The sequence below is a fragment of the Onychomys torridus genome, chromosome 20 (assembly GCF_903995425.1).
Source record: "Onychomys torridus chromosome 20, mOncTor1.1, whole genome shotgun sequence".
Lineage (NCBI taxonomy): Eukaryota > Metazoa > Chordata > Mammalia > Rodentia > Cricetidae > Onychomys > Onychomys torridus.
The window spans coordinates 20,597,410-20,624,221 of record NC_050462.1 but is presented as its reverse complement, the minus strand read 5'-3'; the positions used below and the strand labels follow the sequence as shown (position 1 = coordinate 20,624,221).

Genomic DNA, 26,812 nt, shown 5'->3' with positions numbered 1-26,812 from the left:
TTTTCATAGCCACCCCAGTATTACAGCAAAAAAAGAATAAACAGCATATAAAGCTATAGCAATACAATTAAAACAAGTTTCTTCTGAGTGCACACTTATTTGCTTAGACACAACCATACACCATTATAGTCTAAAACAAACAATTGAAGTGAAACGTCTACTTAAGTTGTTAAAGACAGACGAGTCTTTGCCTAGGTTTCCAAAAGTTCTCGAGAAGGGGAATTCACAAACTACATTGTGAATACGAAGCTACAGTGTAAGTTACAGAGAACTGAAACCCAGCTTCGGAAGAGCACCATTCATCTTGAGCAGGAAGACAAAGAAGTTCTCTCCTGTGGCCTTATACTTCCTGACATACACCATGCCTTTGCCTATGACATGATGAAATGATTTAGAAGGGCATGATGAGAGGGAGGAGAGGTTGTCAGAAATATTGCTGTTAACCCTCACACTAACCCTTTCGGAAAGTAATCATGATGTCCTCAAGAAATGACAGGGTGGTGGTCTGACAGTAGTAATTGAATGGTGCATTTAGTGGAACGAGGAAATGTCAACCTCGGAAAAAGAATCCTCCCCAGAGAAACAAAACTACCCAGGGTGACAAAGTGCAGTACATGGACGCAAATCTCTAAGGAGGTACGGTGTCGGCACCCAGCATGAGGATTCTTCCATGTCCTTTAGAACATGCATGACTCCTCTGCTTAGGATCGCGGACGTTACAATGACGACGGTCCAGTTAAAAGCAGCGAGAGGGAGGAGAGCCGATCGGTTTCCGTGGGGGAGATCCTACACTAAGGCAAAGTGCAGTCAAGAGTGAACCACGTCAATAAAGAACCTCACCTGGGCAGAGGTTGAGTTTGGGCTCCTTGTTGACGTCAGCTTTGTTGTAGGACCCACTTGTGGGCCTGCTTCGGGGAGGGGTGTTCAGTGTGACCGTTCTTACCGGGTCTCTTTGGACATGCATGTAGGAGGTGTTCTCGGCGTTTCGGTTTTTATTGTGATGATGGTAACTCATTTTATGTTTGGGATTTGGGGTGTGTACTGCTGTAAAGCAAGAGAGCGGAGATGAGGGATGAAACAAGACAGACTCATGTTCAAAAAAAAAAAAATAAATACATGAAGCATAGGCTAGCAAAATCAAAGAAAATTTAAGTTAAAGAATGGCATTCAGAGAGAAGAGCTGGGGTAACCTTTAAAGTAGACTTGAAGTTATACAGCAATAATTTTTCTTTGGAGTGGAAAATATTTGATTTTTAATATCTGTGAAAATTATAATTAGAAATACCAAACATTTAGATATTCTACCTCTCCGCATTCCAGGGCCAGGAAAGTTCTTTGGTTCATCATAAATCCATTTTCTTTTCTTCACACCTTTAAAATGAGGCTTCCTCACTGGCTGGACATCATTCACTTGGAGGAGATACAAATTTTTACAGTTTTTAAGAGAGATGCTTTTATGTGAGAATTACTGAGGTGATAATTACCTATCTGTGCATTCTCACATCAAGCAAAAGTGTACCTCTCTAAAACCAGCTTTCAGAACAAAGAGTGGCTGGTTTTTAAGTGTCGAAAAGAAATCCCCCTTAGAAATACATTAATGAGAAAAAAAAAAAACCTTCGATGAGTTGCTTCCCTTTAAAAAATGTTTTATTGTTCTCCAAAGGAATGCGTGGGCTCCTTAAAATAGCACAAACGTGCACTCCAATCATAATTACAAATCCACACATGATGCCATTCGAAGGTTGTCATTGTTATCTTCAAAATGAATCTTTGTGTACTTTTTAAGCCCAAACTGCTGTTTCTTAATGAGTTAGGTTAATACCTGAAGCACTTTTATTGAATTTCTCCGCATCCTTTTTAAAGTGGTACGAGACTGACTACTCAGTTCCGGTAGAGCAAAGCTGACTATAAGAAGGTGGAAGCTTCTAGTCATGCTCCTCTCCCGCTACGTGGATACACTCATATCAAAATTTCTACATGCATTCTCAGTTTCTCGAGGCTTCCTAAGGAATATTTTTCAGAGATTCTTAAACCAATTTTGTAGAGGCATTCTGCTAACCACCACAAAGGACTACCAGGGAAAAACGAGTGTCCGTGTACAGATTAGAGTAGCTTTCCGTTAGCAGGCTAATAAATCTGTGTTCGCCGTAGCTCAAGCTTTCAGCCCTCAGGATCTTTGCCTCCTCCCCAGACACCGCCCCCAAGCTCCCACACCTAAGATGCTACCATCCGAAGTTATAACAAGTACTATTAACATGGGTCTCCTTCCGGAAGCTATTGTGGTTCGCCTTGCCTTCAGCGTCTGAGAACCAATAATATTAACAAGAGTTCAGCAAATGGCATGAAGATCAGGGGGAAAGAGAGGAGGAATAAAGCAGATCCCATCAAAGTAGCAGCTCAGAGCACCAACACCCAAGAGAAGCCAGATCGAGAAAAATGATCCATAATAATTACAAAGCTGCCAATGTGTTCCATGGTAATGACCTTCTGCACCAGCAGTTTACCAGTACAGGAACATGTGCCTTAAACTAGTGGGTATTATTGACTGGGACCTATCACACACTCTGGACTTAGAAGAAAAATATTGTGGGTTTGTTTTGTTTTTTTTAAACTACTTCAAATGGCAGATTTTTCAATCCACACTTTTTCCTTTTCTTTCTTTTGTCTTTCCTCTTCAAACTCTCTTGCAAATAAGAAAAATATGTCCATAATAAGACAGACAAATTCAAGATCTAAAAGTAGAAGCACTGTCTTACTTGAAGATGGGTTCTCTCTGTATTTCATCCTGATGTTCTCAGTAGCATTTAATATATGTGTTGTAGGGACTAGGCGAGTAGTTAGGGGGCGCTTTGGGTGTAGACTGTCCTTGCTCTCTTCTAAAGCAAAGGAAAACAAAAGGTCAATTATTAGTAAAAGAAACATTTCAGATGCGCACACCTCCTACGTATGTGTGCCATTTTCTAGAAAGCCTGGTTAAAATCAACTCACTGACACACTGTCCCTCAAGTACTGATAAAACTTTAAAAACTCAAACTACAGCTATCCTTTCCATGCACAAGTGGAAACGCACAAGCGAGATTTCTGTGTTTTAGCATCTCCTTGAAAATTTTAAGTGGATGGTATATTTTACAGGGAATACGCCCATTTAAGTTCTCAAGACACTTTCAATGGGACCATCTTCATTTGACCTGTGCTTGGCAGAGGGACTATCCATATCCACAAGTATGAGAATGATCTAACTCTGTGCTGTCTCACATAATAGCCAGTACTCACCTGTGTCTATTTACTACTTGGTGTGGGGGCTAGTACAGTTGAAGAGATGAATTTAGAACTTTATAAATACAAGTAAATTTAGGCACTCATACAGAGCCTGCTAGTGGCCTCCAAATTAATATAACTGGGGGGTTTTCCCCCCAAGAATTTCTTTGATTGATTAGGGAAAAAAATACCTCTGAATATGAAACAGATTTACATATAATTTTCCACTCAACAACTTGACACAAATGTCTTTTCCTACACCTCTGTCCACCAGAGCACTCCCAGCTGTCGATTGATAGAGTGGCACAAAGCTCAAGAGGAGACATTTACTTTATCTTTGGAATATTCGCAGATTGTTCCTAGCAATTATTATGTAATGGGTATGTCATCACAAGGATGGATCTCTTCAAAATGTTCACGAACAATGTTTCTAAGGAAATTCAGCCATCTGTTTTAAGTTGCTAAAAAAGAGAAAAAAAATCAAAGGTCTTGCTATTGCCATTTAAGGAGGCCAATAACCTTACAGCTGAAAGAGAGAGCCCTTGGAATGTCATTGTCCAAGAGACAAACTTTCCAGACTAGGAAACAGGCTATAAAACTTAAAACAATTAGGCGCATAGCCAGTTCAGAGCCATGGGGTTCTCGTGTCCTGTTCAGTACTTTACGATATATTACCTTTCTGATTGCATTTGGTTTCCATAACAACTAAGATGTTCATTTAATTTATCTGCCCAACATACAGATGGGTCTGTTTTATCACATGACTCATTACCTTTGACATTTGAGCATTTTGAGGTGATTTCTTTCGCTTCGGCTAATGCCTCACTTTCATCCACTCCAAGAAATATGATCCTCTGTGGAGCATAGCAGTCACCTCCTAGAATGACATTTCACAGTCAGGGGCAGCAATAGCATCAAGAAGAACATGACTACCTTTTAATACAGGAATGATCCCCACAATATCTCTGGTGCCCACTTTCGCTTAAACATGTCTCAGATTATGCTACCCCCATATCTCGACACATTCTATCAGAGATGCTTAGGTTAGTGTATGTGTATTAGCTATATTATTTGAGTGGCCAGTATGTAAACTGACATATAGATAATTGCAAGAAAGTTCACATATTCAACAAAATTAACTTCCCTCTAGCATAGTGATCTTTAGAGATATTCACAGTAAATGTAACTTATTCTTCAGTTGAAATCTCCAGATATAGGAAAGCAGTTTGGTTTTCCTTAAAGATCTTCTACATTTTTTCAAGATAAATACACATGCTAGCTTTAAATGCTACAAATAAGATTTATAGTACCTTCACCATGAAATTTATTCTTATTAGGCAAAAAATTATGTTTTAAATAACCATTTTCCTGTGTATGTGTGATGTGTTTATGTATACATGTACACGTGCATGCATTTGTGTGTGCACACGTGTGTGTGTGTGTGTGTGTGTGTGTGTGTGTGTGTGTGTGTGTGTGTGTGTGTGTGTGTGTGTGTGTGTGTGTGTGCTACAGTGCAGATCAAAGGACAATCTCAGGTGCAGCTCTTCACCTCCCACCATGTTTGAGATAGTGTTTCTTATTTACTGTTGTATTTGTCAGGCTAGCTAACCTGCCAGTTTCCAAGGATTCTCCTGTCTACAGCTCCCATCGTGCTGTAGAGGTACTTAGATTTCAGACACATGAGGCCGGGCAGTGGTAGCACATGTCTTTAACCCCAGCACTCGGGAGGCAGAGCCAGGTGGATCTCTGTGAGTTCAAGGCCAGCCTAGGCTACCAAGTGAGTTCCAGGAAAGGCGCAAAGCTACACAGAGAAACCCTGTCTTGAAAAAGAAAAGAATATTCAGATGAGGATGCAGTTCAGTCGAGGAGCCCTCACCTAGCAGGAACAAGGTTCTCAAGCCCCAGTATAACAAAAGTAAAGAGAACATTAAAAAAAAAAAAAAAAAGTTATGGAATAACCTGTGAAAAAGTCACACAACAAGATGCCCCCAGGGGTGTGACAGTGACTTATATCCCGGAATGATAGTGACTTATATCATCTAATTGGATTTAAATCCTGCTCATAGGAGGGAATTCATGCCTGGTACTGAAAACCTAGCCAACTATCTGTGCCTGGTAAGGTCGTGGAATCTACTTGTTCCACTTTCCTAAACCAGTATAGTTCTTAACTTATTATACATGAATAATACAAGCTCCTAAGACTTATTATACACGAATAAGTACAGCTCTCACCTCTCATCAAATAAGCTGCTTTTTACAGCAAACAGTCACCACTACAGAAAGCCATGCTGGTCAAAATGATGCGAACAACTGATGGTGGGGTCCCCAGCTACAAACCTATCTCTAGCATAACCTTTATACCTAAGGCTCAGAGGACATCATGGAAGAGGGATGTAAAGAGTCAGAGGACCAGGATATTTGCTAGCAGTATTTTCTACATATGACAGTGAAACCGCACTCAGGAAACATCAACATCGACAACACGGTCGCTTAAAGAAATCCTGCACATTGACAGTACCAGTTGTCACATCAACACAGATGGGGAAAATATTACAAGGCTCCCCCTCTAGATGAAAAGCTAGGTAATGAATTGCTGCTAAGACAGGGAAACTCAGTCTTCTCCAAGATGAGGCCTCTGGTAGGTTATCTAATTCCAAGAGGTCAGCCCTAAACACATGTATATATGAGCAACAGGAAGTAGACTCTGCAAGCTGTATTTATACATACACACCTACATACATATGTGTGTTTGTGTGTATGAAACAATAATAAAGAAAAATAAGTCATGGATTTGTGAAGGAGCGAGGGGACACAGAGGAGGAAATGGGAGAATGGAAAATACAGTATTCACATGAAATTTTCAAAAACTTTTAAATAAAAATAACCAGTTAAATTAAAAAATAGACACAGTAATAATGATATAATAATAGCTGACATATATGGAGAACTTTTTTATGTAGCAGAGCCTCTCTTGAGTATTTTAAATGACTTCTCAAATTTTATTATCTCCCTATACTCTTTCTCCTACTACAACTTTGACTACTAATTCAGTGCGTGTTTACCATGGTTTAGCAGTAAGAACACATTACTGAATCATTTTGAAACATAATAGGTTAAAAAAAAAAAGAAGGCTCCTCTCACAAATTATATCATATGTGAAGTTTTTCCCCACTTGAAGAAAAATTCTACCTATCATTCATGTCTTTAACCTAGATGTAAAAACACTATTTGCTATCTATTTAGAGATAGTTTCCATGTTCAATACATTGATTTCCAGAATCAGTAAATTCAGTAAACATGCTTCTTTTCACCTGGTCATTAAATGCATGTAAATATGTAGTAATATGTTCTTCAGGTATTTGCTGATGTATATCTACCAGTCATTCTGTTTTCATTTATCTATAGTAATTATATCCTTTTCTGGCCTCTTGAAGTTTATATAAAACAAATAATAAATTTTCAGAAGTAATTCTGATTTCTGCTACAGCTTGTACTAGAAGACTTTTTCTGCCAAAAAAAAAAAAAAAGTTATAAAATACTCAAAATTAACTGACTGGTCAGCACCCCAATGCTCAGCCCCATGATGGATAAGAAGAGTGGAGGCACAGAAGAATACATTGTGTCTACAGTCTACTAACATTTGTGTAAGGAATGAAGTACCACAGTCATCACAACTCCCATGACGATATTTCCGACTCATTCCAACAAGACATCACCTGGCAACTAGAGTATAAAGAAAGAGTTTAAATTTTGAGCCCATGTAGAAAGTCAAAACCTGAGAGGGAAATCTAAAAGAGGAAGACCCACCACAGAAGTCTCCTTCACTAGATAAAACCTGAATTTCTAAAAACCTGAATTTCTAACTCACTCACTTGATGTCTAAAAGTGAGAGTCTAGAAATCTAGATTATAACATTGTCAGAGAGGCTACAATCACAAAAGCAAATGGTGATCAAGGATAATGGTGTGGATGTGGGGAAAATGGAACATTTGTCCATGGGTGGGGGAAGTACAAAATGGTGCAGCTATACTAGGTGCATTGTGGTTAACACGGGTGCCTTCCAAAATGGTGCAGCTACTCTGAAAATCATTACAGATGCTTCTCACCAAAGCTAGAAATAGGTCTACTACACGATTCATTTGTACTATCACTGGGAATATACCCCAAATACTCAGTATACTACTCCATAGATACTTGCTCATCAGTGTTCATAGCTGCTCTATTTATTCACAATACTCGGCAAATGAAAATAGCCATAAATGAATTAATGGGTCATGTGTGAAAACGTTGTAGGTATGTGCATTGAAGTATTATTAAGCTGAAAACAAAAGAAATCCCCAGGTAAATGGACCGAGCTGGAAATAATCATTCTAAGGGATGTAGTTCACACTCCCAAAAGACAAGCATGCCATGCTTACCCTCACAGATTTGGACATTTAGACATGTATCTTTGATTTGAGTACCCAGAGAAGTCACATGACTAGTAAGGGACCGTGGGGAGTCGATTTCAAGGGAAGGTGGTTGGAACTGGAACTTAAACATCATGAAAGGGAAAAGGAGCATAATGGAACAGGAAGGGTTTGATTTGGTAGGGTAGAATGGAGGGCAGGGTAGAGGGATGAATGTGAGGAGGAATAAATAACATTAACGACCTTTGAAAAAGCTATACAGGGATGACTTAATGAATAAGCTTCATAAGATACTTCCTTATACACGTACACACATACATATGTAAAAAGAATTTAAGCAGAGTTACCACATATAAGTGATCAAATAAAAAGTTCAATGCCAGGTATGGGTTCCCTCTTTATGAGTTGTAGGTCTATGAGATATCACCAATCCTCCCAAAGCATTGTTGGCAAAAGGTCTTGGTTACCACCACCCCCTGCCCCGCCCCAGAACTTGATGTAAGATCCTATTGCTAAAGATCATAAGACATTAAGAGTTTCAGCTTATGTTGGCTGGCTTTCGTAGTGCTGGGGGCGGGGGGGGGCAGTGCTTTGTACACTATAAGGGAAGGATCGTACCATTAGTCTTACCAAGCTGTAAGCCCTATACACTGCAAAGGTTTGCCTGGCAAGGCTTGCCCACTGGCAAAAAAAGTGGCACAGATGGTACGGGAGGAGCTAACCACTTTCTCATCAGATTTAAAGAGCACTCCATAAAACAAAACTCATGCCTTGTACAGTTAACAGGGCCAAAAATCATGGTTGGCTGTGTCATCGGCCTTAGTGGAGAACCTAGTACAACTACTCTGCTAATTGATAGTCATAAACTGCCCATTAACTGTTCTTATTTTCATATCCATAGATTAGTGTAACTCTCAGTCTTCATTACAAGTTTGAGAGAGAGAGACAGACAGACAGACAGACAGACAGACAGAGACAGAGAGTCTGTTTCAGTAGATGGAGATTAATACAGAGACTCAAAAGTAGTTGACATGGAAAAAAATAAGAGATAGTAGAGTGCTCAGCTCTGCATGTGGCATCTATATCAATACTCCCTCAACCCAAGGCTCAGCCATAATCATGTGAAAGAAGGAAGCACAATTGTGAAAGGAAGAGGTTGTGGATTACTGCAGGAAAACAATATTTGCCTGACGTGGCAGCACCACTGGACACATACACACGCTCACAGAAGCTGTGGCTGCATGCCCAAGGCCTGTACAAGATCAGGCCAACCAAGATCCCAGCATGGATGAAAGAGGGGCTCATGAAGTCCTACCCCTAGCTGAGTAGCTATTACAAAGTGAAAGCTGTTGAAGTATAGGGAGTGAGTTTTCTTCAAGGATGTGATCCGAGAGACACTACTATCTATGTTCCAAGGGATAGTCCCATGGGTGTAGACCCATGCACATACAAGCAGACCAAGTCAACTCAGTGAGTTTTCAGAAAGGGCACACGAAGCTAGGATGAAAAGTGTGGTGTGGGCAAACAGAAAGGAACTAGAAAGGAGCAAATTGGGGTAGGTTTTATAAAAATAAAAAATATTATATGTATTTATGGTACCCTCAAACAATAAAAAGTATCCTTGGAAAAAATAAGTAGCCTTAAGAGTTCCAGCCCTCTTCAGAGGTTTCAACAGCTGTGCACTGCTTGGGAGGCAAAATCTGGAGTTTTAAGCCTTCCTAGAGTAGAGAGATCTTAATGACTAAACCAAGTAATCTCTCAGCTTGAAAGCCAGAAAGATTGTGCCTTAGCAGTGACTGTCTTGTCTTTGAAATGGTCACTGTAACTTGAAAGACAGGACAAACAATACATCACCTATCATGTCCCTTTCAGTAAAGCCTCAAAGTCACACCTCATAGTGGGTGCACTTGCTTCTCCAAGAGAAAACAACTTCAGCCAGACTTTAGGTAGTATTTCACTTGCAATGTCCAGCATCTGATTAAAACTGAAAAGGTGGGGCTGGAGAGATGGCTCAGAGGTTAAGAGCACTGATTGCTCTTCCAGAGGTCCTGAGTTCAATTCCCAGCAACCACATGGAGACTCACAACCATCTCTAATGAGATCTGCTACTCTCTTCTGACCTGTAGTCATACATGCTGTATACAAAATCAATAAATAAATCTTAAAAAAAAAAACTGAAAAGGTGTACTAAAAAACCCAAAAACTCAAATGTTTATCAAAACCCAGAGGAAATTGAAAATTATCTAAGTATTGTAAAACAGCAAGGAAGAAAAAAACTAGTAACATGACTATTAAAACAAAACAACAACAACAACAAAAAAGGTAGTGGGAAATTATTTAAAAGGTCAGAGAAGGTAGAATTTTATTTAAAGAAGTGGGGGAGCAGGGCAAAGAGGGATGATTAGCAAGCAAGACTTTGGGTCAGCAGGAAGGATCCAGTTGTCTCTAGAGTAACTCATAATAAAAAATGACCGTTAAGTGGTATCAAGATAGAACAACTTGACAAAAAGAGAATTCAAGGTAGACAATAAGCTCCTGAAAATATGCTCAATGTCATCCATCACCAGGGAAATGTGAACTAAAATGAGGTATCACAAGCTGGCCAACAGAAGAGCCCCAAGGTAGAGACGATGTCTACTGTTGGTACTGCTGGTGCTTTTCAAAAACAGCACACAGAGGGGCGAGAAGTTAGACTTCTCAGCTGCACACACTCCTCCAGTGAGGTGATATGCTCGGCATCCTTGCGTGTGTTTTCATGCAGAGATGGCCACAGGATGGGACTTTCAGGAGGACATTGCCGCATCATGCCATCTCTTTAACGCAAGGGGAGCTTCTAGGGATCTTAATCCTAACGCTGGCTCCTGCCGAGTGACACAGCCTGAGCAGTCACCTAATGCTTCCAGATTCCATTTTCTCTGTAAAAACATAGACAGTTTGATATTTGCTCATTAAATGTTCATGCCGACTTTACAGCTGCTGGGAATAATGGGAATCCTTTCTCCCCACCCCACCTCCTCTCGTGTGTGTGTGTGTGTGTGTGTGTGTGTGTGTGTGTGTGTGTGTGTGTGTGTGTGTTCGGAAAGAAATGCAGGCACATATAGAATTTTTTTTTTTTTTCGAGACAGGGTTTCTCTGTGTAGCTTTGCTCCTTTCCTGGATCTCGCTCTATAGCCCAGGCTGGCCTCGAACTCACAGAGATCCGCCTGGCTCTGCCTCCCAAGTGCTGGGATTAAAGGTGTGTGCCACCACCACCCAGCTAGAATGTTTTTAAATAGGTACATATAAATGCATATATGCACTCTCCTTATATGCATATCTATGTATGTGTATGAAATTTAAACCGCAATGTCAAAGAGCTACTGCAACATTCAACTATGTGGATATATCTCATACAATTCAACTTAAATACTAAACTAAAATACTCAAACTGAAGGAAGCCAAACTATACATTTCCATTTAAATAGCAATTAAATATGTAAAACTAAACTGTGGAGGCAAAGATCTGAGTGTGATTATCAATGAGATGTGATTATTGCCTTTACTAGTCCCTTAGTGACTGATAATAAAAAGCTGATGGAAGTGGTATTGGGATATAACAGAACTTGACAAAAGAGTATGTCAAGGTAGCCAATAAGTTCATAAAAGTACAGTTACATAGATGGGTATGCATGTGAAATTTTTTCCCAAGCTATATACCTTAGAGTAGAATGCTTCATTAAATTCAAAGTTCAAGAAGACATTAAAAATGATAAAGCTAGAAACAATGTTTCACATGTTTAAATTAAATATGGACTCACTAGCTACAACTGTAAAATGTACCACTTTTCCTCTCAAGATGTTCTATCAACTATTTAGAAGACTCAAATTATCAATTTAGCATATATGGACACCCTGGGAATGTTTGTAATTGAACAAAGACTATTATGACAGCTGGAGAATCAAGAAGATTCACTATTTCAGGAATCCCCTCTCCCAGATGACTGAGAGGTTTAACATCCTCCAGTACTGCTGCTAAACAGTTGATTATTCACAGTATTATTAGAAAGAATAATGGAAATGCAATGTCATTCTAATACTTCCTAAGTCTCAAGGAAGCAAAAAATATATATGAAGAAAGCTGATGTTTTACATGAAAGGGTTAGTTCATTAATGACTGAAGATAACTTTTTCCCAACCAAAAAAGCCAGATGGTTTAGTAATATTTTGCCCAAGTACAAAATGTCAGCTTTTCTCTTTCTCTCACTAGAGCTAGAATGTGTTGCTTCAAAGCAACCAATGATAACACTGAGTCTACTGCAGATATAGAGGAGGGAGAAGGAGGAGGGGAGGAAGAAGAAGAAGAAGAGAAGAAGAGGAAGAAAGAAAGAGAGAGAGAGGAAGGAAGGAAGGAAGGAAGGAAGGAAGGAAGGAAGGAAGGAAAGAAGGAAAAAGAAAGAGAGAAATGTGATGATATTTTATTTGTATGTTAATAAATAAAGTTTTCCTGGAGATCAGAGGAAATAGCAAGTCATTTTAATTAAACACAAAAGTCAGGCTGTGGTAGCACACACCCTCAATCCTATCACTTAGCAGGCAGGGTCTCTATGTCTTCAAGGCCATAGTAGGGAACAGAGCCAAGCGTGGTGACATATGCCGTTAATCCCAGTACCAACCATAGAGACCTGGAGGTCTGTACAGAGAGATAGAAAGTGACAGAGCTGCAATAGGAAGAGGAAGTGAGGTAGCTGGGCTAAGCCAATGAGGGCAGGACAGCAAGGCAATAAAAGCCTGGTTAGACAGGAAGTCTGGCATTTGGAAGCTGCAGAGTTGGTGGTGTAGGCTGGCTGGTGGCTCTCACTGTTTTCCTGATCTAAGGCTTTCATTTCTATATTTGGCTCTGTGTTTTTTATTTAATAAGACCATTTAAAAATTCATCTACAGAGAAAGAAAGAGAAAAAAGAAAGAAATTAGCAGAAGGAGGAATGGCTGACCAAAGACAATGGCTGGAAACAGGTGAAATTCAGCCTGTGGAGAGCGTCTCCAGCGTGCTCCAGCCTTGATGGTATATGTTTGCACTTTTCTCGGCCTCCTTTCTTCTTTGACATACATTTTTCCTGTCAATTTTTTTCTGCATCAGAAAAAGGTGTCTACATCTTTTCAAGAAGTTAGCATTTCTAACAGAGAGATTTTCCCATACTCTAATGAGCAATATAGTCTTCAAATCTTTAAGCTATGATAAACAATGATAATGTACGTCTTGGTGTAAATGATACATATACTCGAACATAACTGACATAACTTTCTCCAAGTTTTTATTAACCCAGTCTCCTGCACTTGCCTCTTCAGTAGTATATTACTGCATGCGCTTAATATCTGAATTATATCCTGAAGTTGAGCACACACACACACACATCCACACCAGATTTCTCATAATGGTATGGAAACTGAAATATCTTGCCCTCTACATGGAGTGTAAATTCTTTTAAGTCATATGGAACAGATGCCAGCCTTTCAGAGCATCTTATTTTATGAAGTATTTCCAAACCTTGCATCAAACAGGAAATAGGAAAGAAAAAAAGCCTAAGGACAAAAATTCAGTTCCAGAAGTAACCCATTTTGAAACATCTAGCTCACCTCCATTTTCAAAAGTAGCAATGTCAGTCCTTGGTTTCCTATCCAGTGATGTTTTTGCCTCGCCTGGCCTGTCCAAGAGGCTAAACTTTGTTGGAACTGTGAGACCATCTCCTAGAAAAGGAAGAAATAAAAAGTCACTCCAGCCACCTTTACATTATAAACAAGATTGTGATAGAATCCATGACGACAGTTAAGTAGCTTAGACACTAATATTTACACCATTTGCATAATGATCTGGTGAACAATATATAAGCCCATTTATTTCAAGCTAATTTTGGTAAATAACAAAAAAAAAAAGCAGTAGTTTGTCCTTTTTTGCATTGGTAACTAAATGGCAATGAGAGGTTTAAACAATCTTACACTATTGTGTGAGTGTAACATGTTTAGTTTATCTGGTGTTTTATTGTAGTGGATTTGAAATATTTCTTTTGTTTCCATCTCTTCATGATTAATTTAGCAAACAGCATTAGAGTCATTATTCCTGATACTTGATAATTATTCTCTAAATTTCATTGTACATATCCAAATAATCTACTTTAAAAGTAAGCTGTTGATATCAGAATGAAAAGATACACAGCAGCCTAAAGCAGTGTGAGATTCTGGACTGGAGAAATGCCAAGAAAGAGTAAATTCACTTTGTGGAAACGTAGCTGGTGAAGGGAACCCATAAACAATAACACAGGAGATTTCCTGATTTTAAAATTTATGCTGTAGTTGTGTAAGGACACAGAGCACCATATCTTCACTTGCAGCAGTTCAGAAAATAGTCATGGTAGTGTTCACACTTACTCTAACAGTATGTAAACTCGCAGAAGTAGTAAAATATTAACATTTAACTGCCAATCTAAATCAGGAGTTCTCAACCTGTGGGTCATGATGCCTTAGGGATCAAAAGTCCCTTTCACAGGGGTCATCCCCTAATATCATCAGAAAACACAGAGATTTACATTATAATTCATAAGAGTCGCAACATTACGGTTATAAAGAAGCAGCAAAAATAATTTTATGTTTGGGGGGGTCACCAAAACATGAGGAACTGGATTAAAGGGTTGCAGCATTAGGAAAGTTGAGAACCACTGATGTAAGCAATCAGGGAGTTCAGGGATTAACTTTCTGAGAGCAATACAAGGCAATATGTATATGTATACAAATATATACATCATTTCTTTTACAATCTTGCCGTTTTAATTTTTACTGGTAACTTTGTCTTTTGTTTTTGTTCGCCTGTTTTAAGGTTTCTGGCATCTAGTTAGTACAGGCTGCAGTCTGCTCCGCGTTCTGCTGGTCTATTGCTGCCACCTTCTGTCAGCCATTTAAACAGCTTACCACTTGGAGGCAGGGCGGCACAGGTGCTCTGTTCTGTATGCCTCCCATCATCCTCAGCCATCCTCATCTCTTTCTCCGTTCTCCCTTCTCTCTGCTAGCTCCTCTCTCTGTGTGCCCTCCCTCCTTCCTGTCCCCTAGAGATCAGGGAGCAATGGCATTCTCTTCTATTGCTACAATGTGTACACAAACTCACTCTGAAACCAGGAAACCTACATGAACTTTCAACACTCCTGGACTTGTCTTTAAGTTCCGGCTTTTCTCCCCAGATGGTGGTGGCACACGCCTTTAATCCCAGCACTCGGGAGGCAGAGGCAGGTGGATCTTTGTGAGTTTGAGTCCAGCCTGGTCTACAGAGTGAGATCCAGGAAAGGCGCAAAGCTACATAGAGAAACCCTGTCTCGAAAAACAAAATTAAAAAAAAAAAAAGTTTCTGCTGTCCTATACACAATACAATGCTCTTTGTCTTGCCTTGCCTTCAAGGACAAGGTGCTGACCAAAAGCAAACTCAGACTTGCTCAGAAGAAATGCATCATGAAAGAGAGAGTCTGGGACTTGTCCATCAAAACTGCCTTAAAATTGCTTGACACACAACATTCATTCAAGAGATGCATTCTTCCACTGACATGATTTCACCACCTCACTTTTGTCCACACTGACCTGGGTTACCCTTTCCACTCAGAATAAAACAGCAAGCTCTGTCTCACAGAAAGATTTACCACTGACACAGAAAGGCACACTATTTACAGAATGCCTGTGTGGTGTGTGAGGGTCGCTTGTATCTGCGAAGTCTGTTCATTTCACGGCTCCTCTGGGGAAACATCATTACACTAACAGCATCCTTTCATAGGAAATTTGGGTCATCCAGTAAAAACCTTCCTTCTCACTCACAAACCAGATGTATTATTTATTATTTAATCCTGCTGTAGCGTACACTGCACTAAATAATTCAGGGTCTATTCACTAAGTATCTCCTACACGTCACCTTGAATATTACCATCTCGATTCTTACCTTCCTGCAATTCACTGCCATTTTCCAAAGGCTTTTCTAACTCCTTTTCTGGCGTAGAAGCTACGCTTTTTGACGATGAAATGTCTGGAGGAGCATGGAATCTATAGTATTCACCTAAACTCCCGTGAGAAGAGAATAGTTAGCATGTGGAGCATGTCAACCATTGAAAATTCCACAATTGTTTGATTTCTTACCAGATTTATAACACATCTCCTTTATTGCTCTTTTCTCTTCAATTTCTTCAGGTGTCTTTGTCCATAAACTAGAAGCATCTATAGGATATATTTTTTAAAAATTAAATTGTCCCAAATTCAAATAATCTGAAAATTTATAAATCAGAAAGAAAAAATCCCAAATATTGTTTTCATTGTTAGACTGTTCTTCATCTAATGTTTGAAGTAAAAAAAGAAATTAAAAATAGATAAATAAATAAAAAATAACAAATTCATATTTCAAAATGCTTCCATGGTTAGTATTTGAAAGAATCATCTAAGAGAAATTATATATTTTATGCTCTATGTCCTTAAAGGAGAAGCTGAAAGCATAGACCCACTGAGATGCTGTGTGGTAGAGCATGTGGGCATGAGAGAGGAAGAAATGATAACAGGCAGAGGGAACAGTGAAGACTTCTGTATATTCCTAAGCACGGATGCTATGACAGTTGGTACCCACAGAGAGATGCATTCCAGGGCAGAGACAAAGCAAATTTGTGTTTTCTGGTGTCCATCTGGAATTCATCTGAATGGCTCCACTGTGCCGTGATGATATGGGAAAAAAAGGGGAAGGACCATGATGCAGAACACATGGGCCCTAATTCTGTCTGCACCTCTCTACAGAATATCAGGGATGCTGTAGGTGACAGTACTTTAAATTCCAAGCTACTCCCTGGATCCTTAAAACTCAAAGGAGTAAATGTGATGAGACATAGATCTGTACATCTGTGTTACAGCGGTTGTCTCTTATGAGGCTATCTGTATCTCTTACTTAAACACTTACTTAAACATGATATATGTCTCCCAGCCATCATACGACAAAACCTCTTAGTCCAAAGAAGCATAAGCATAAATAGACAACACATTAAAAAATAAAATCTATTTCTTTAATAATATTAGTATTTTCTCAACAAAATCTGGTATGTATGTTGCATCTTAAGTCTCTAATTGTTTATGAGTGTGTAGAAAATACTGTGGGTTTTTACATGTGTATTGTAATCCAAGAAAAGGGGTACTAACCATTTTGTTCCTCTTCTTCCTCCTCCTCTTCTTCAAAGTTAGTTTTTAAAACTAATGGATTATGGATAGGTCTTGATACATTCTCCATGGGTTTCAGAGGTTCCTGACTCTGGCTTGGGGGTGGATTTCCTTCCTGACTTTCTTTCTGTAAGGTGGTGTCTACAGAGAAAACACAATGCTTTAGTTGGTTCAACCACTATTCCTAATACATTCAGTGACCAACCATTCTTTTTGTTGTTATTATTTTTTATTTCTTAAAAAAAAAAAAAAAAAACCAGAAATGGTTTCTCTTCTGGATGTGATAGAACTGTTACACTCATGAGATCATGGTAGCTGTGGTTGCCTGAGCAACCTGCTCAAAATCAAGCCAGTCAACATCCCAGTATGGAGTGGTAGGGGTCCCCAAGGTCCCTTCCCTAACTGAGGAATTTGAAAGTTAATGATTTTCGAAGAAAGAAAAATTATTTTTCTTTATTAGTGTCACCCTTGGTAGGTTGATCACAGTCAGTGGATTGCCACTGACCCATGAATATATGGATAGTAGGAATTGGTCATGATGGGTTAAAACCAAACAAAACAAAAGTAGGTGGAAAGATGGGAGGTGGATCTAAGAGGAGTTAGCGGAAGTGGGTGGTGAGTATTATCAAAATATATTACATGAAAGTCTTAAAAATTATCAAAATTTTATATTTAAAAGAAAACAAAATCTTAAGAAGAAGAGGAGGAGGAGGCTGGAGAGATGGCTCAGCAGGTAAGAGCACTGACTGCTCTTATAGAAGACCTATCGTTTAATTCCTAGCACCCACATGGCAGTTATTGTCTGTAACTCCAGTCCTAAGGGATCCAACACCCACTTATGGCCTCTGCAGGCACTAGGAATATACATTCAGACAAAAACAAAAACTTACACAAATAAAAGAAATAAATAGAATTTTAAAATACCATTTTAAGAAAAGAAACAGGACTTCTTATATCCAGTCTTGGCCTCAAACTCACATTCATTTACAGCCAACCTGGCTTTGATTGATTGTCCTGCTTTTACTCCCCTGAAACTGGGGTTACAGTTGGGTACCACTACATATGGTTTATGTGGGGCTGGGGTTTAAACCCAGGTCTTTGTATATGCTAAGCAAGAACTCTACCAACTGTAATATATCCCTGTCCCTTTAAACCATTATCTTCGTAATTAGTTGTACATTAAAATGTTTCCCTTATTTTCCAAAAGATTATTATACCAATATAGTAATTATCAACATTTTGTCTGTAACTAAAGGGAAATATGTCATTTTCTATACTTTCTCACTGTGATGAACTGGATGAGGAGTTCACATGTTTTGAGTGGTATTCCATACTTGGTCCCTGGTTTAGGGTGGATTACATTTACAGTGCTGTGAAATGACAGGCATCAAGCTCTGGATTTTGATGTTGTCTCAGGATGACAACATTCCCGGGATAATCCCTTTGATACTGGGCAGTGACAGTGAGCACAGATCTGAGTCAACAACATAGTCAAGAAGTACAGGACTCTGTCTAGAGTGTGCTATGGTGCTAAATCAGGGTGCTCTGGTTAAATCCTGGTGCTCTGGTAGGTCGGGAGTAATGCAATAAAGTAAAATGCAGATGCATTTTAAGCTTATGACAGATTGATTATAGGTGTGTGCTACTATGCCCAGCTTAATGGGCAGTTTGATATAAGCCCCACAGCCCTATGAAGAGAACCATGAAGAAGGCATAATTGATCATTTCACTTAGAGCATAGATATGATTGTAGTGGATAGCCATCCCAGCATTGGCCTGGAAGTTCCAACCCTCATTGAGGCTTCGGTAATGGTCACGCCCACAAGGCAGGGCGGAGGAGGAAGTGGAAGACCGAGGATCGAGAGTAGGTCAAGCTCTTGGTTCTGGGACCCTGGATGCTGGAGGTAGACCGAGCAGAGTTCTCCAGAGAACACCACCAGACTGCGCTATACCTTTGCCAGACCCTGCAACCTACCCCTTCATTTGTAAGTTACCCCACAAAATAAACCTCCCTTTTAACTACGTGGAGTAGCCTTAATAATTTCACCAATATATGATCTATAGGGTCCAATCAACTAATGGGAAATTGTCTTGGGAAGCACCTCATCCTGGAAGAGTACAGCTGGTGATTTAGATAATACTCTGTGGCTCCATCTCACCTACTTTACATGTGCTGACTGGTGGGTCTCAATTCAACAAGTGGAATCCCAAAAGACATTTCACTGATTGTCTTTTCTAATATCTAACTTTTATCTTCTCTCGACTTGAGGGACATCATAACCTACAGATTATGTAATGTTCTGTACTAACTGGTGCTTTATTGGCTGTGTCTTTTCATAATTTATATTTCCACCTTGAATTTGTAAGTAGTAATATGCACTTAGTGAAACACAGGAATGCAGATGCTTTTCCATAAATGTACTACATGACCACGTAAGGATTTAAGGTTAAAAAAGAAAAAGATTTACCATTCAAGTTCTGATTGACATAGCATTTGGTAGACAGGTGTCACTACAAATATTATGGAACTATCAGGTCTGCTAGGGATCAATTTATATCTTCTATAGTATTTAATATTTCCAAAATGAATAGGTAATATGGTAGCTCAATACATGTTTTTTTTTGTTGTTGTTGTTGTTTTGGTTTTTCGAGACAAGGTTTCTCTGTAGCTTTGGAGCCTGTCCTGGACTAGCTCTGTAGACCAGGCTGGCCTCGAACTCACAGAGATCCACCTGCCTCTGCCTCCCGAGTGGTGAGATTACAGGCGTGCGTCACCACCGCCCAGCTCAATACATGTTTTTTAAGCACTTGATAGTTTTGTATATTTTTGTATGTCTGATATGCCAGAATATTGAACCCCAGTGTGGTATCATAAGTGAGTGGAACTTTGAAGAGGTGAGGCCAGTTGGAGGGAAGATCTGCCACTCTCATGAATGGATAAAGGTTCTCTCTCTGATAAGGGTCAGGTTTTCTGAGATTCATGGAGTTCTCATGAGTGGACTGTTTTAACATGAGGCAGGAATCTCCCCTTGTGCTATTTACACATGTACATTTCCTTTTACTTCTCTACTATATTGTGATGTAGCTGGGAGACCCTCACAGGACATCGGTACTGTGTTGTTTGGACCTTCCATCCACTAGAATCATAAGCCAGATCAACCTCTTTTCTTTATACACTACTCAGTCTCTGGCACTTTGTAACAGCAAAACAAAACAGACAACAACAGTCTGTCTACTTCCTAGAAATTGAATCTTCTTTCTAGAGTACAGAACTGTGTCCGAGCAGAGGAAAACTTAACATGAATGAGTTTTCAGCTCAACATGATTAACTAATATCTAAGATTTCCCAGCTTAGAATTTATAAGAGGTAATACAATGTTCCTTTGTTAAGTGTATGGCATTGGCAAGTGAACAAACCAAAGATCCCTGGTCTCATGGAGATTTTATTCTACAAGGAAGCATTAAGCAATAAGCAATGCACAGAGCAAACAAATTAGACTGCATCTGAGAAATTAATGGGGTGTGGCAAACAGGAAATAAAGGAGGGCAAGGAAAATTGGAAGTGTATATGAAGGAGGTAGGACAGGAGGCTATATTTCAATTATGGCACTAAGCAGAGACCTCATTAAAAACAATATTTGAGCAAAGCTTTGAAGAAATAAAGTTGCTTGCCGCAAAGATATTTAGGAAAGGGTACTTCATACAAAGCTCTGAAAACAGGAATATGCTAACATGCTCCAGGAAAGACAAGTAGGGAAACATAACAGTTGGAGCAAAATGAGAAGTGTTGGAGTTCAAGGGAGCTAGCAGAGTCATCAAATAACTTTCCGAATTCAAGCTCTGGTTAGGACTCTGACCTCTCTGAATTAGATGAAAAGACACTGGGGGATTTTGAGTAGAGGACAAAACCTGCTTGATCAAAAGACTGTAGGTACAGGGCTTTGAACAGACATAAAGAGAGAAAGCAGGGGGAAACCAGGAGCTGCTGTAACAATACAGCTATAAGGCCATCATGGCGGCTTGATCCATGTGGCGATTGTATAGATGATGATGAAGTCTGACTCTGATATATCCAGGTGGTAGAATTATGTCTCTGTATGGATAAGATGCAGGATATGACAGAAATTTTGGGGATGATTCAAATGACCTAAGCCAGTGCAAAGCTGGGCTTACAGTCAAGATGAATCAGAACCAGCAATGGATGGAGCTGTTTTGAGAAAGTACGGCTAAAATCATGATCTCTTAAACATGTTAAATGTGAAATAACTGTTAGTCATGCAAATCACGAGATAAAGTAAGAAGTTGAATTCAGACGTCTAATGGTGTGTGTGGGAGGGAAAAATCTTGATGTGGAGTGATGTGTAAACAGAGTTAATGATGTGTGAATCATTGGAACCACAAAGCTGAGACTGGAGAAATAGTTCAGTGGTTAAGACCATGTCCTGCACAGCCCTGAGGACTGGAGTTCAGATCCTAGCACCCAAGTGACAAGCTGGAGTCCTGCGATGGTCTAGAACTCTAGCTCTATGGTATCTGACATCCTCTTCTGGGCTGTATTTGTATACACAGATAGGTGCACTTGAACACACACACACATGTATAGACACCCACAAAGACACAGGCTGGGCACAAATAAATAAACAAACCTAATAATTACTAGTGGGGAAAAGGAAAGAGGGACCAAAGTGATGAGAGATGACAAGGTAGTAAAGAAGGGTGGCTATGATCAAGACCCATTAAGTGCGAATGTGACAATATAAACAAACCTATTGCTATGTATAACTAACGAGTGATAACACACGTTAAAAATAAAAATAAGACTGGATGATATTACAAGACAACAGACAGGAAAAAAGAAAAGGAGACTCAACAACTTACTTGGATACCACCCATGAGGTGTAACTGGCAAGGGCAAGTCACAGAGGGCACAGAATGAAGATACTATTGAGGTCGGCAAGCTGCTAAGAAATTATGTGAAAGGATAAGGAGATGTCCCAATGTGTCCACTTCTTCTAATAGCTCAGGTGACATAAGGACTTGGATTTGACTAGTGTATTTTATAATCTGCACACAGTAGGTAGAAGCGCCAAAAAAAAAACCCGATTACTAAAAAAGAAAGAAAGACAGAGAGGGAGAAAGGGAGGGAGGAAAATATTTACAGCAAGAATAGACAAATACTTTAAGAGCCACTGCAGTGGGGAAGAAAAAAACAACATGGAGTAGTAGCTACTTGTGAGAGAACGGATTGTGAAGAAATACTATGTAGTTAATAAAAAGATAAATGTGTGTTCATATGATGAAAGGAATGGCTGGGTAATTAAAAATGGCTATGTAGAAGTCACAGGAAGAATTGGTCATTTAGTTACCAAGTGGGAAGACTAGATAGAGAATGGTAGTTCATTATGGTAAGTGTGAAGAAGAGACCAATATAGATGGTAGTTAGGTGGGTAGATGGAAAGGTGTAGAAATTCCCTACTCATTCCTTAAGTTCTTCAGTAAAATATTAAGGTCACCATCTGGGGTGAGGAGACGTTGGAAGATGAATGAGACGGAAGACAATACAAAACTATATTCTAGAAGAATAGAGATGTACCTGAGGACCAATATAGAGCATGGCTGAAGTTGGTAGTATGGACTCATTTGATGTCTATGGCCACGAAATTAAATTTCATCAGCGTGGTCATGTGTTTTCTTTAACCATGAGCAAGTTAACAGATACAGACACGAAATAAGTGGGGAGTCATGTACCAATACCATGGCTATGAGAAGAGTTTACTGCAGTTAGTGAATGGTAACAGACTGGGAAGTGTGTGAAAAACATTGGTTGCCAGGGAGACACATAAGAAGAGTAAGTAATTAAGGAGTGATTGAGGAGTTAGAAGCATAGAGAGGCTAGGGTGATGATAGAGCACATATTTTCCTATTGAAAATACCAAGAATTAATAGAGTGGTACTAATATAGTAACAATCATACAAGTTGTGTATGGTTGAAAACAGGGTGAAAGGAGGTAGATGAACATAGAACCAGAAGACAATGACACAACACTAAGGAACAAACTAATAAAAATACTTAACACCAGACTCATGCTGGACAGTATTAGAAAGAAGTGTCAGAAACAGTCTGACATTGGCAGCAAGGACCAAGAAAATCTCTCATTTCACCCTTGGAGCTGGTGGTACCTGAGATTTGGAAGAGAGGGAGTTGGGGTGGGAGATGGGGTTGTCAGCCAACAGTGAAGAGTGCCACAGGAGAACTAGAGTCCTCGAGGGAAGACTCCTTACATAGAAGTGTGAGAGATGAGAGGAACATTCAGAGAAGACAGAATTGTGTTGACAAAGGAAAGCTGGAGAAGAATGAGTGTAAATGACCAGTTGAGAGTCTCTTACATTGATTGACATAAAAAAAAAAAAGCCAGAATGAAATTAATTCTATTCAAAATAGAAGTTCTATTCAAGATCCAAGTGTACACGATGAGTCTGTGCTGGATAAATAGTGTAGCAAGTATAAGGAACTCTCTCCTGTCTTCCAAAGAGTCAAGGAGATTTAAGGAAACTGGGCATTATTTGTCTACACATCTCATGATGAGCTAGAATGTTTAGGGGGAAGGGTTAGAGCCAGTGCAGCTGAGCCCTAACCCCTGTTGGAAAAGTCGGTACTTCCAGAAAGGCTAGTTCTATTTACAACATACAAGAACAACCCACAAAACAACACTACAGCGCTGACATCAGAGCTTAGTTTAGCAGCAGGAAGATGAAAGGTAGTCATTTACACAGGCATCCCATCCAGCTCTGCTCTGAGAGGAGGGAGTCTTTGTGTCCCGCTGGTCTTGAAAGAGCTAGTGAAATCCCTGGGATTAAACTACCAGATAAAAATAATGCCATGGGAATGTTTTGCCCTGGATAAAAATCACACCGTTGTAAACTAACGAAGCCAAGTTAATCCAGTTAGGTGGCTTCACCACTTTCAACCCAGCAAGTTTGTATCTCTTCTCACCCACCCATTTGTCTAAGCAACTAATTTACCACACACATTTTTTTTTTTTTTTTTTTTTTAGTCCAGACATTGCAAAGCAATGGCAAAGAAATGAATTATGTTCCCCAGCCTCCAGATGCTTACATTCTAGTGAGGAAGAGAAACAATAATAAAAGTATTGCATATGTGATGTGCTTTATGAGGTCAAAAGTTTCCCCAAGTATGTAATAAAGGGGCTAAAGTTTTAGTTATTCTCTTATTGAGGTTATAGGAAACTAATCTTTTCATTCCCAAAGGACTAATACCATATTCTGCTCTTATCTAGGACCATTCCACTAGAGACATATGGTGACCATAGCAGAATAAGGTTGCTACAGCATCAGGGAAGACCTTGAGATCACCAATTTCTCCAACAAGGTTCCCTTAAATATGAGGTCCTCTGTGTTCTATGAAGAATCTACGTCAAGCCTCACCACAAAGAAACATTTTTGAATCACTGCAGACAGTGACACTAACCCAGAGTATGTCTTGGCTCTTTCCATCTATGAGAGATTCCTGCACTTCTCGCCTGGTTGTTTGCTCCCTAGACTTCGACACCAAGACCAAACTCTAATAATACTGGGGGTACAGTTATTACAGATATACTCACTGCTACTTGGTGGCAAAAATAATCCATTGATATTTCGGGGTTTGCTGTGGTAAAAGATACAGCTGATCTTCACACAACCAAGAGGTTGGGTTTCCCAGAAGCATGAAATGCTGCAGTTTTGCTACGGAAAGGAAGTGGGAGAAAATACAATGTTTAGGTACTCACAATAAATGCAGGCTGTCAGAACACAGTGCAACGAGAAAAGGATAGCTTTAATGGCTGACTTAGAATCATCTGTGTTTCCTATATTTTGCCACCTCTAAGCTTTTCTATTTAAAAGATAAAATGTTCCTTTATTTTGTACAAGTTTAGTTTGAACAAAGTGAAAAACACTTAAATTGTTGGGGAGGAACAATAATTTCTTCCCTATTTTGTTATAAAAGTTTATTGCAATGATGAAGATAAGAGTGTTTTAGTGAAAATGATCAATCATTTTACCTGCATTTCCATGTGTCTAAATCTGCAAAGAGGGTCTAAACATTTTCTCTCTCTCCATAATGAGCACACAGTGTCACTGCCAAGGGCTTCTTCACAGTGTCGAAATCGGCACTGAGAACCCTAAGAGATAAACAGTGCAGAAGACACAGTATATCAATGTTAGCATTTAAGAGCAAAATGTTAACCAATTAATGAAGGAGTCTATGCTATTGGAATCATGAAAACATGCACTATCAATACAGGATTATAATGACTAAATTGTCACAAATCCATCCCTTTAGAGTGAGAAAGTGATAAGAAAAGGTGATGATCAAACAGTACAACACACCACAAGTTAACTCGCCACAAGTTACTCTCAAAATGATGCCCTTTGCATCCAGTGAGCCCATAGGTGTGAGGGCAGAGACTCCCTGGACTGCAATACAACAAGGAGGGTTTTCTTTCTCTTTCTGAAGAAAGCTTGGCAAGTATCTACCGGGCACTAGTCACATTGAAGACAGTCTCTACCGACCACTAAGACTAGCAGTCTGTGGAGATGCTGCAAACTGTGTTGAGATTAAGAAAGTAAGCAGAATCTCAACTGTGTGATATTGTAAAAACTGCAGTAATTTCCACATCACACATAACACACATGTTTTATGTTCTTGATGTACAAACAGTTGACTAAATATATTTATTTACACAGGTATTTTATATAACAACCAAACTAGATATGGATTATGTCAATGGTCTGCTATTGCTTTATTTTTTAATTCAACATTCTTTTGTGCATATATTCACAGTTGGAAAAACTGTAGGCCACTGTCTCATAGACAGGGGAATAATGAACAATAACAATTTTATTGCATTCCTTTCTTTTTTGACACATACTCTATGTCTTCTTTCTACCTCTCTATTCACTTTCTTTTCCCTTCAAAGATGGAGTTTGTATTCTGAAAGCACAGGAGAATGAGCAGTGAGTTTGCATTCAGGCAAACTGGTATTAACACCACAGCTCCATCACTTGTCGACAGCTACATGTTTATAATTAACTCATTTTTCTCTTAAAATAAAACAAAAACAAAAAACCTCTCATAGTATATTGGAGAAACAATGTGAGGTAAGGTATAATGGTTTCTAAATTCTCTCTAGACATTTCCTTAGAAGGTATTCTTCATCAGTCACTTGGGGGTAAACAGAGAAAGAGACAAAATTCTGACAATCTGGAACAAAAAGTCTGTCATCCACGAAGTCTTTGAAAAGTGACATGACAAAAGGGGGTTGAATTCTTGTGACCAAAGAGTTAGACTCCAGGTTTCTAGCAGAGCCGAAAGATGCTTAACCAGACAGAACATCTATCTTTCTTAAGTGCATTTGGAACATGAGCAACAAATGAGTTTCTACATTTATCCATTTTTAAAATATCCATTAATCTCAAATCAGTTTCCCATTTAATATTATAACTGTGGTTAATTTGTTTATCAACTACATTCTATCTCTCTTTATATAGTTAAATACTTGCTGTTACTCAGACTTTTGACAGGAAAAATGCAATAACTGTTTTAACTAATTTCAAATGGAAACAGATACTACATTATTGATAGTAACCTGAATTCAACTATTTAATAATGTATGACTGAAGTCATATACAACAAAATAATGTGCTGTATTATACATATCATTATATAGTATACAGAATTAGGAATTTGATGTCTAAAGAAGACTTAATATATGCAAAAAATGTTTTATGAAAACTGGCATGAAACTGATTGTATACAGAGAATAGTTTTAAATATATCATAATTTAAAATTAACCCAGATTTCCCCACATAAATTCAAGATATCAAAAATACATAGGTTTTTACTTCAGAATTAAGTTATCTTTTTATTGCTGTTTCTTCCTTCATT

General features: G+C 39.0%; 1 protein-coding gene across 3 annotated transcripts in view; it reads right to left on the bottom strand.

Moving 5' to 3' along the window:
* C20H12orf50 (chromosome 20 C12orf50 homolog) overlaps positions 1-26,812 on the bottom strand; it is a 31,342-nt gene that overhangs the window by 4,153 nt on the left and 377 nt on the right. The window contains exons 2-11 of one of the 3 annotated variants that reach the window (XM_036170202.1): positions 24,926-25,045; positions 24,488-24,608; positions 16,848-17,006; positions 15,810-15,887; positions 15,616-15,729; positions 13,281-13,391; positions 4,031-4,135; positions 2,757-2,873; positions 1,306-1,410; positions 841-1,044 (exon numbers count right to left, since the gene is read on the bottom strand). In XM_036170202.1, coding sequence (XP_036026095.1) covers positions 841-1,044; positions 1,306-1,410; positions 2,757-2,873; positions 4,031-4,135; positions 13,281-13,391; positions 15,616-15,729; positions 15,810-15,887; positions 16,848-17,006; positions 24,488-24,608; positions 24,926-24,937 — 1,126 coding nt within the window. In that variant the 5' untranslated portion in view covers positions 24,938-25,045. Of the gene's footprint in view, positions 1-840; positions 1,045-1,305; positions 1,411-2,756; positions 2,877-4,030; positions 4,136-13,280; positions 13,392-15,615; positions 15,730-15,809; positions 15,888-16,847; positions 17,007-24,487; positions 24,609-24,925; positions 25,046-26,812 lie in introns of all 3 variants that reach the window. The other 2 variants (XM_036170201.1, XM_036170203.1) reach the window with 2 other exon arrangements.